This window comes from Protopterus annectens, chromosome 13.part0, assembly GCF_019279795.1.
Source record: "Protopterus annectens isolate FY-2018-M chromosome 13.part0, PAN1.0, whole genome shotgun sequence".
Lineage (NCBI taxonomy): Eukaryota > Metazoa > Chordata > Ceratodontiformes > Protopteridae > Protopterus > Protopterus annectens.
The window spans coordinates 267,471,902-267,484,002 of NC_056747.1; the positions used below are offsets into that span (position 1 = coordinate 267,471,902).

General features: G+C 39.9%; 1 protein-coding gene across 3 annotated transcripts in view; it reads right to left on the minus strand.

Annotated features, from left to right (window-relative positions):
• Window positions 1-12,101, minus strand: part of LOC122787231 (cAMP-specific 3',5'-cyclic phosphodiesterase 4D-like) — a 1,697,022-nt gene that overhangs the window by 43,122 nt on the left and 1,641,799 nt on the right. For all 3 annotated transcript variants that reach the window (XM_044053831.1, XM_044053830.1, XM_044053832.1), the window contains one exon: window positions 3,045-3,199. In XM_044053831.1, coding sequence (XP_043909766.1) covers window positions 3,045-3,199 — 155 coding nt within the window. The remainder of the gene's footprint in view (window positions 1-3,044; window positions 3,200-12,101) is intronic.

Genomic DNA, 12,101 nt, shown 5'->3' on the forward strand with positions numbered 1-12,101 from the left:
TAATGATTTGTCTAAATTTGTATAATGTATTATGGAGCTTTTCTACCCAGGACTCCATTGAAAATGGGCTCTTCTTGGCCCAATGGACTATCCTGGTAAACAACCTGTAAAATAAATAAAATAAAGGAACTGGCTGCCATTTAGCAGGAAAAAGCAAAGGACCACATGGGCTGCCTTCCAGATTCTTAAGAAAATTAGGCCAGTTTGTTGGTAATTCTCATGACGAAGATATTACTGCAAAAGTACCTAAGGAATGGAGTACATTCAATGGAATAATACAGGGGTCACTCCTGGGACCAGCACACTTTAGAGTGTTTGTTTCAAACATATATGAGGGGAAAAGAGAGCAACATGAACCCTCAAAAGACAGCACTTGGGAGGGAGCAAAAAAGTGTAAGGAAAGGCAGTGAAAGACTGACTGAGTGGGCAGAAAGGATGCAACTGAGTAAGGTTCTTCACTTCCACCATAACAACCATAGTATAAATTGTTAGTTGGGGAAGTGGAAGTACTAGAAACAAAGCAGATAAAGAACCTTTGAGTGTTGATTCCATCTGATCGGACCATCAAGATCAGTGCGATGACAGTGGCAACAGCCAACAGAATGCTGTGGAGCATCTTCAGAAGAAACATACTTCATAAGCAAATTGGCAGAAGTGAAACAGCTTTCACTTTGATGGTCCACTGCTCAGACCATAACTTCAACAGTATTTGGAGTTTTAGAAGACAAACATGGAAAGTAGCACTAGGCTGGAGAAGAAACCCAGAGGAAAGACACCATACAGGTACATGGGATTTGGGGAAAGGATATAAGGATGGGCCAGAGAAACTAGATATAGTTTAAATATAGGAGAGAAGACTTCATGGGAAGTGGGCCCTAGGATCTGCTTTAGTAATCCAAGTCTCAATTACTTAAGCTCCAAAAACACACTGCAGATCACTCGAAAATGTATATACCTGTGATCACCAGAGAGTTACACTTTTTTTTTTCATGATAAGGGTAACCCTCCCCCACACCCCCTTGATGTGGTGGCTCTGCCTCCACACCCATGGTCTCTACATATACTGCCGCCAAGGTTTCAGCAACTCAGTGAAGTTATGTTTAGAGATGCAGCTTAAGTCTGTGTATTCAAATGCCTTGCACTGAAATACATGAAAGAACATTCATATGCATGCACCTGAACTGTATGACTGTCAGCAGAGAAGATCAAGGCCATGAGCTGATAATAAGCTGCTTCTTGAGGTTCAGTGTTTGATTCCCTCAACCTCAATTTGCCTACTGTTTGATTCTGATCAAATCACAAACAGACAGTGCTCCTTGGATGAGTCTGAAAAAAGGTCTACACAGATCAGCTCTTTACTCTGGTTAACAAATACAAAATTAATAAATAAATGTATACATACAAAAGAGCATTCAGCTTGAAAGAGCTTAAACACATGCAACTGGAAAGTAAGAAAATGGTAACTAAGTATAGTATGGGTGCAAAAGATCTTGTCAGGAAATGTGAAGGTACCATCCTAAACTGGAAAGGCAGAAGGGGAGAAGGTGTTACCGGCACCAGCATGTACTGATTTAACTGCTTACTAGAGCTCTGAAAGTGTGTCTTCATGGAGAGGAATGTGAACTCATAGAACAGATTAATGATATGTGTAGTGTTGAGGGAATCCACAATGCAACAGGCTACCAGAATGTGTAGTGGAGAGGGAATCCACAATGCAACAGTCTACCAGAATGTGTAGTGGAGAGGGAATCTACAATGCAACAGTCTACCAGAATGTGTAAGGTTGAGGGAATTCATAATGCGACAGGCTAACAGAATGTGTAGTGGAGTGGGAATCCGCAATGCAGCTGGCTACTGGAATGTGTAGTGAAGAGGGAATCCACAATGTAACAGGTTAACAGAATGTGTAGTGGAGAGGGAATCCACAATGCAACAGGTTACTAGAATGTGTAGTGGAGAGGGAATTTATAATGCAACAGTCTACCAGAATGTGTAAGGTTAAGGGAATTCATAATGCGACAGGCTAACAGAATGTGGAGTGGGAATCCGCAATGCAGCTGGCTACTGGAATGTGTAGTGAAGAGGGAATTCACAATGTAACAGGTTAACAGAATGTGTAGTGGAGAGGGAATCCACAATGCAACAGACTACCAGAATGTGTAGTGGAGAGGGAATCCGCAATGCAGCTGGCTACTGGAATGTGTAGTGGAGAGGGAATCCACAATGTAACAGGTTAACAGAATGTGTAGTGGAGAGGGAATCCACAATGTAACAGGTTAACAGAATGTGTAGTGGAGAGGGAATCCACAATGCAACAGACTACCACAATGTGTAGTGGAGAGGGAATCCGCAATGCAGCTGGCTACTGGAATGTGTAGTGATAAGGGAATCCACAATGTAACAGGTTAACAGAATGTGTAGTGGAGAGGGAATCCACAATGCAACAGGCTACCAGAATGTGTAGTGGAGAGGGAATCCACAGAGACAGTCAACGGGGATGAGATGAGTGAAGAAAATGTAAGTGCAAGTTAGGGATAGAGGAGACAGAAGACAGTTTCAATGGTCTTAAATACTTACTGCCTTATTTGGCCATTAAGCAAAATTAATGCAACATCACCAACTGTACATAGACTCATGTCTGTCAAATGCTGGATTAACTAACCCAATACATATTAGTAATAATGTTATACTAAGGCGTGGATTATGTACTCAAGCAACCACAAGATGTTGTCATGTTGAAAGTCTAAATCCAAGTGGCAAAAGGGTTTAAGATGACTGGAGATCCCATTGTATAATGAGATCCTAACACCTTAAATCTGCTGGTCACTTGCTACTGAAGATTAAGGAAGTTGAATGAGATTTAATATGGACCTTTACCTTATTCCTTCTCACCATCTGTGGACCATCAGGAGTATGAGACTCTATGACAGAAACACAAGTTTCTATGATATTCCTTTGATAAACACCTTTGTCATCTGATAAGTTATGTCACAGTTAAAAAAATATATCAACAATAAGGAAACATTGATATTTAGTCTACTTACCATGTCAATGACCATTTTTCTAAGTGACTGCCTCTGTTTTTTGTTCAGGTTTTGGAAAATATCACAGTTTTCTTCCTGAAGGAGTTTAAAGCCAACAGCAAGATGGTGATTTTCCAGCACTGACGCATCATTATACATCAAGGCCAATTCTGAGTCTATAGAGAAAAAAGATAGAGTAATGGGAACTCAGAAAAATACTGTGCAAACAATCTCCTGTATAAACAATTTTTTTCTGGGTTGGCATTTGCCTATAGTGACCACTTTCCTGCCTTTTCTAGCTACAGATTTTCCCCTTTCCATCTACCTAATTATAGCAGTGGACTGGGTTCAGTGCCCTTTCTGAGTTTCACTCCAGTTTCTACATTTACCAATAGATGTCTTCCACATGGAGTCCATGGTTTGGGGGCCCCTTTCTTATTCCTGTGATATGCTTACTTATGGGAATCTGTTTAGGTCGGAGAGCTTAATCTATACTGTCAATATGGCTCCATCATCTAGCGCTATCATCTCTTTTTATAAGATTACAGGAAATACAGGACTATAGAATTATAACCTAATTTACACTTTGCCAGTGCTGTACCCTCCCTCTCTAGAAGGGCAAAGTAGGCCTGTCCCCAAGTAAATTTATGGGTACCCATCGAATTATCCAGGTTTTGTTTGAGGATGCTAGGATGTCGCTCTATTTAATTTACAGAGGAAGTTTGTTCCAGAGGTGGAGTAGACAGTAGTAAATATGTCTCTCCATTATGCTTTATTTACGTGCTAGTGGAGATTTAGGTCTCTAGTTCTGGTATTATATTAGTGGAGCAATTTGACTTGCAAAGTTACAGCAAATCAAGGAGGATGAGATCCATGATGGTGCAGAGCAACAGGCAGAGATGACTAAGAAAGAGCGTATAAGAACTGAGTAAAGAGATACTGCTTCAATTTTTTCCTGGTACAGCAGGGAATTTAAAATAACAATATTCTTGCTTACGAACCTTCAAGACTTTTTATTTGCTTAATATGTCAACAAAGAAACATCCTGAAGGGAGAGCTGTACTCATGACTTGGTCTAACTAGAGCTGTATAAAAGATAAGTGATAATGTCTTTTGACCTGGATGACATGCCATTAGATATCTGTTGCACTAAACAGAAGGATTTTCTGACTACTGCTGCTACATGGTGAGACAGAAGAGGGAATTATCAACCCAGGTTCCAAGATCCCTGACTGTATTATCATTTTGGAGTGGGGTATTAGCTGTACTGTTCATTAAGGGAGTGGCAATGCTACACATTCTTGCATTGAATGTTAGCCCTTTTTCTGTACATCACTTGTTTATGAGGGTTAGTTCCTGCTGTAATGAATGGGTAACAGAGAGATTTGACAGTAACAGCCAGTCTGCAGTCATTTGCAAACTTGGCTAACAAAAAGCCCGGATTCCTGGTCTGAAGACTGGAAAAACACGTGTTGAAAATGATGCCCTGGTGTGCATCACTAGTTACTTTCATATATTCTGAGGAGGTACCTGCTATCTTAACTATGTGGGTTCTAGCCTTCAGCCAAATGGCTATCCACCTCAGCATGTACGTATCTATTTTTAAGGCACTTAACTTGTTTACAATACTAGCATGGTTATACTTTTGGGATCTGTGGCTCTCAATGTGTTGAACATATATATGGTTCAGTATATGCCCGTGAACGAATCTAATGCACATCCCCTCTTACCTTACCATGGACCAAGGACTCAGAGTCTCTACTACATGTTATTCTCACTGTAAAACCAGCCACACTCTTCTCTTAAAAAGTAGACCAGGCTATAATCACTCAGTACTCCCAGACCCGCCAATTCTTGTCATCAAACACCAAGTCTTTGCAGCAACAAGCCAGCTTTCAGAAACTAAAAGATACATTCTTAACGTATGAACTGATCAAAGAAGAGAACCATTCCTGAAGGAGCAACAGCTGGGTTCATTGTCTCCTCTGTTCAATTTCGGCATTTTTTCTCAGAATCTCTGATGTTTAGGATGTATATCCCCTATGCTATACCATGGCATCAAGCTCTACGCTGTAAGGACATACACATACTCTGGGCCCACCTGTTCACCTCAAATCACTGATCAAACAAACCAAGAAAATATAACAATTTGGCACATCCATTGCTTAGAAATTATACATGTGCATGTATCTGCCTGACTTTAAGGGAAAAATCACATTGGAAATCAAATAATAAGGTAAGAGTATGTGTTACACATAACAGCAGGGACCATCTTTGCCCGGCCAGTTAATGAACTGAATCCCAAGCAGTAAATAATCAGGGTGCAAGGCATCAGAGGGCATTAAAAAAATTGGGCTCAGAAGACTAAGCCCTCAAGCAAAGATAAGATTCCTTAAGTCATGATCAAAAGAGTAATGCTAAATGAAATGTAAACACTGTACCAAGCGGCAGTGGCACAGATATCTGTAATGGAGACACCCTAGTACTAGAAGTTGCCATACCTCCAGAGGAGTGACCGTCAAACGCAGTATTGTCCAACAGCAGGAGAACCACCTAACTGCAGAAAATAACACAACTGACAAGCTATTCAGAAAAGGTATTCTTGGTTACTGACAGCCTTCCCTACACAGAACAATTGCTTGGCTGCTGCCAGCCCTTCTCAACTCAAATTAGAGGAGAACAACTATCCTGTCTAAATAAATTCATGCACCTGATATGATAATGTTCACATCTAGTGTGTGAAAGACAGTCATATGTTTTCCATGCAACCAAAAACTTGAAAATGAATGAAATTGATCGGGGTCAATTCAGAAACTACTATTAGGAGGGAACAAACTGTTGATGTCAAACAGCAAAAGACAATTAAAATATTGTAATTTCCAATTATTATAAAACTGTCCCCAAAGCCAGATTTAGAAATCTGGCAGAATTTATTTGAGGAAAGTCGCAAGTCTATCTAGTCTGCCCTTTAAAAGATTTTTTAACACTCAGTACCTCCCTCTATTCCTATACTTCCCCTTATCCTTTCTCCACTCCATCAATCCTATGCTGTCTCAAATGCCTTTGGGGAATTCCATTTCTACCATTCATTCCAGGAGTCCATTCCTTGGGTCTACAACCCTCTTTGTTAAGATGTACTTGCAGATATTTGGGAAGCAGTTGGTTACTACAATTTGCTATGTATGCCACCTTCTCCCCCTCTGTCCTTCCTGTTCAGGATGACCTGTTTACATCTCCCTAATGTGATCTTGCTCACCATTTTCATACCAATCTGTTTCGGTCTCTGTTTTAGAAGAGGTCTAGTTTCGCTAGTATTTGATAATTTCTTTTCCTCTCCAACTCATGCATCTATGTGGTGTCTTTCATCTGGACCCCTTTCAGTAATTTGATAAAACTCTCCTTGTGTGTCCTCCATACCTATACAAATCACTCATGGCATGACCAGCCTAGGCCTAGTCAGAGAAGAAGCATTACCTTTTTATTTCTAGATGCTATCACCTTAAGTATACACCCCACCAGTCTGTTTTTTGCAGACATTTTTTCCTCACTGTACTCTTGATAGTCCAATCCAGGTGCGAAGCACCCTCTGATCCTTTACTTGCTATGTTGTCATTAGTTCCCTCATCCCAAATGGCACTTCCCACTAGGATTACAGTAACAAAACTGCATTTGTCTGCAATGAACATCAAATGCAACCTTTCTGCCCACTTGTAAAGCCTTTCCATAGGCTTCCTTAGACTCTTTTCTTCATCCTTCACACTGCATATACTTTATGTCATCAGTGAAGAGGTTCATCCCGTTTTCCATTCCATTAGATATGTCTGATGCATACATTAAGAAGTACTGGACTGGCAAGAGCACAATGTGACCCAGCTGAACTTAACTGCTAATGGTCCTGTGATAAGGCAGCCCAGAATGGATGTTTGATTACAGATGATTCACTAAAGCCGCTGGAAGACTTTTTTTCGACTTAAAACCCAGTGAGAACTCCCTGAATAATTGAAAGCATTGGTACTAGCACTGAATAGGTCAGGATGGAAAATCCAAGAAGCAAAATAAGGAAATGTACAAAATGAATAATTTATTAACCTTACTTTATGAAGCATGTCCATTGAGTTCAGATTACTTCTCATGTTCAATACTGCAAACACATTTTGAAGATAGATTTATGAGGAACCAGAAAAAAAAAAACATGTTCAATTAACTGGGAGGTGAGGTTATGGAGAAGGGAAGTCTGAATGAGGAAGTCAAAACCAGAATCATAGGCACTGCAGTCAACTGGCACATAGTGTCAGGGATAGTGAGTATCAGAAGCATGCCAAAGAAGTTGAAAAGTAAGGAGGTCAAAATAGTTGTGGCAACCAGTGCTTCTGTATGGCACAGAAACCTGTGTAGTGAAGACAGATCAGCTGGAGAAGCCTGAGGTGATGAAGATAAAGTGCCAGAGAAGGATAGTTGGATGTACTTTGTGGAACCGATTTGGGAGGAAGAAGACATGTGGATGTCCATCCAAGAGATAAATGAAATGCATGACAGAACACATGAGACAGGTACATGTGACTGTCAAAGAAAGTAGGAGAGTGGCTATGAACAGAGAGAAACGATTACAGTTGACATGACACCCCAACACCATGTTAAAAAAAAACTTGATGATGATTATATTTGTTAACCAGAGCAGGGCACCGATCCATAGTGAAGTTTTTCAAACTAAGCCCACTACCATTTTCTGGTTAAATGACTTGCTCAGAGTCTCAAAGTAGGCAAATGTATGCTGATGAAATCAAACTGGTTCTACAAGAAGCTGCTTCTTAACAACTCATAACCTTAATCCTCTATTAACAGTTGGAATAAAGATTCTGTTTTGTCACTTTCTCCTTCTCCTACTCTGTGCCCACTCACATAGCTGTGTGACTACTTTAATCACTTGTTACATATTTTTTAAACATGACACAAGTGCTGGGAAAAGACAGCTTTATCTCTGCAACACCACCACTACATGCAGTACCATTATTTTAGCTCTGTTATGTCTATCAGAATTTTACATTGACAGCCTTATCTAGTGGATCTTTTGAGCAAAAGTGAAATTAACAGAAAAATAATCTTTGAAAATATGGACTTCAACACCATCAAACCAGTGTGGGTTTGAATGGTAAAAAGGGCAACCTTTCAATCATGAAACTGATTTCATGAAGGTAAAGGTTCTTAAAAAGTGAGAAGATACAGTACTTTGAGGAAATACTTGCCCAACTAGTGCTGACCACAGTTGTACCTCTTAAGTTACAATGGGCAGAAATATCTAACACATGCACCCAGAGCATGGAATAACTGTGGACCAAGTCATACAGGTGTCTTAAGTAAGTCAATATAACCTAAAGGCTGGAGAGCTGGGGTTTTATTTGGTACTGCTGCTCCAAGATGGAAAATGTTTTTCACTGAGCAGAATAAGTATACTTGGCAGACCTAATTACATCCGATTCTCTAGATGGAAGGTCCAACAGGATCAGCAGATTTAACACAGGGCAAGCAATGAGATGCAGACAGCTGCTGCTGCACTAACTGAAGGGAGCCCCCTGACTACGACCTAGAGTATTTCATGTATTATCTTGGACTTGACCGTCTGAAACTACATGCTGTTTGGTCAACACAGGGCAGTGAGAATTAACTCTTTCCTTTTTTCTTGGACTACACAATAAAGTATATAACCAACGAGATTGGTGGGAAAGACTACATGACTGTCCTTCACATGGAATGGAGAATGTATCAACAGCAAAAACCCTACTGCCTTACAATGAGCAGAAGAGATGAGCTGATTTCTGTCAAGGGGTGATTTGTTGATCTCTGGCATGTCCCAAATGCTAAAGATCTGAGACAGAGACGTTTGACACATTTCCTGAATCTATAACTCCCTGAAAGGGCTGAAGAATCAGCTTCCACCAGTAAATTATCTTTCTCTTGAATGTGAATTGCTAAGAGAATTTTACCGCTGTCTGAAGTCCACTTTCAGACACACTTCAACTTTCTGGACAGGAGATAATCCAAACTCTACTTTTCCATGTTTGAATATCAGTAATGGATTGGTTATCTGAGTGAATTAAAAAGGGAACAAGATGTGACTTAAATTCCAAGGCCTTTAAGGCATGGAGGACTGCTCATAGCTCTAGCTGGTTTATATGGAACTCTCTCTGCAAGGCAAAACCACATACTTAGAACCAGGAAGGACCTAAAGTGAGCTCCCCACCAAGCTAAGGAAGCAGCCATCATTACAGTCTTATACCAAGAGAAGATAAATTAGCAGAAGTATACCTAGGGTGGGGTGAAGGGGACAGCCACCACAATGTGAGGAGATTATAGACTAACGTGGCACTCCAGGGAGAAGTATCACATTGGAGATGACAACTTTTTTTTTTTTTTTTTTACTACTTATGATGAGCCAGCTACCTCTCTGTCCAGAAGTTTGTAGTGGCTCTATGACCACAGTCCATTTCAACACATTTATTTTCAGCAGTACAAAACGCCCCATGAAGATCACAGCAGTCAGTAAGCTGAGAAGGAATAACAGGGTCTAAACTTGGACTATGTTGTGTCTGCACCAAGACTACCAAATTTCAACCATCTAGATCCTTCTCACAAGCAGAAATAATCAGCAATCAAAACCATGCTGCTCCACATACATAAATGCAATTCTCATAAACTGGATCAGCAGCACTTCTCCAGTACACGGAACCCCTACTGACTGCAACCATAGCCCCACTGACACTCAGAAGATGTGCTTTTCAATATCAAACATGGGAACTTTTCCAGGAATGTTTCAAGACTGAGATCCAGCCTATGTGAATGGAAAAAAAGAAGTGACAGGTTCCCCTGCATGGGAGCTTCTGAGGAAAAAAAATTCAACTGGAATGCAAAAGAGGATGAACTCATTCACACCACTCCATGAAGGAGAGTCACAGATGTTAAATCAAGTTTTTAAAGAAGTTAATGATGTTGAAATTGTGTTACAGATATTAACTTGGTCTTTTTAAGAATACTGGGATTGAAACAAAGTGAGCTATAAATCTACTAAGCATTCCACTAACCATTAGAAATCTTCTTTGTGAAGATTTTCTGGTGAAACAAAAATGCAGTGTGATGACATTACATGACGTTACAATTCTATTTCCTATGATAAGATGAAATGTTTGCTGGGATAAGCATCTACTAAAGACAGCCACTTAGTGTACCATAACACAGCTCCTGACATTGCTCCTTTTTGTAATTATGAAACAGATCTATCTTACTATGAGGTACATCTAAAGTTGGCCTGCCCTGGTAGGTGCTTTTCTTCTATAAATGCTAAAGGAGGTCAGAACTTTAACTGTGAATGCTAGCATGAAGGGCATCAAAGAGCCAGTGGAGCAGGGGAGGTAAGGATTTACACTGCTGCAATGCTTCCCCAGAAGCATTAAATGGGTGAAGCAATCAGCAAAACATTATATAAATATGGTCAGTGTAAGTTATATTAGCAGCAAGTTACAGCATCTTCCACCACAAATATGGAAGATTTAAATCCCCCAGCATTTTCATGTCAGCTGGTCAATGCACGAGATACATAGTCCTTTGCAGGTGGCTGACATACTGAGCTTCTAAACTTCCATTGAAAACATACCAAGAAATACCCACTAATAAGATGCCAGACAAATACAGATATACAAAAGATGATGGACATAAGCTGTATTTTCTCTGCAGCTTCTGATCAGTAAGAATGCAGCTTTCCTTTCAGCCACTTCAAAATTCTACGCAAAATAATTAATACCACTTGGAGGCAGTATAACATTTTTTTAAATAATTATAACACTGAGCCCTGCTAAGTTCACTGAGCTTAGACTGTGGCATCTATCAACGCCTACAGGAATTTAAAGTAGATAACCCAAATTGAGTATCACTGAGCACATACAAATAACAGATTATAATGTGCATCTCATGCATTTGCAGATCAGTCATCTAACTCCTTTAACCTAACTAGTTCATTTTTTTGGAGATACAGTAAACCTCCCACAAACTTCAGTCTAGAACAATTCTGTGTATTGAGCAGTACTCTCACTCACACTGAATGGCAAAGACAGCAGATGCACAGAAGTGTGTGCCCTAACACTTGTATCCATGGTGTTATTCAGGAAAGCAACATAGCAGGCTTGTATGTATGTATGTATGTAAATATGCATTTATTTATTACTTATTTTACCATAGTGTGTATACATATACACAGAAACACATATATATATATATATATATATATATATATATATATATATATATATATGGATTTACTGCAAAAGACCGAAAATCCGCGTGTTCAAAAACAAACAGTGGATCCTCAGTTACGTGAAAGTGCACTTTCGCCAAGCACGGTTCAATGAACCGTTCAGGGAAACTGAAGCGCCGAGGCACACTACAGTGGGGAATAGGGAATTTACCTGTTCCCCACTGTAGTGCGATCTCAGAGTTGGTATATTCAAGTAGGGGGGTTGTGGGGGCACAGCCCCCCACTCAATGTAATGTTAGTAAGTGTTTTCTGTTTTTTTTTATCTTTTTATCAGTTCGTTGAACCGAGTTTCACGAAAGTGCACTTTCGAATAAGTGAACTTTCGCGTAACTGAGCGGTCTACTGCTCTTTTTCGAATAAGTGGTATTCGATTAAAAAATGTGCCCCCCACACCCCCCCTACTTAAATATACCAACTTTGAGTTCACACTACAATGGGGAACAGGTAAATTCCCTATTCTCCCACTGTAGTGTGCCTCAGCACTTCAGTTTCCCTGAACGGTTAGTTGAACTGTGCTTCGCGGAAGTGCACATTCGCTTAAGTGCACTTTCACATAACCGAGGATCCACTGTTCGTTTTCAAACAAGTGGATTTTCGGTCTTTTACAATAGACCCCCATATATATATATATATATATATATATATATATATATATATATATATATAAAACACAAACACAAATATAGATATACACACACACACACACACACACACACACACACACACACACACACACACACACACATATAACAAATGTGTGTGCACTGTGCATTGTA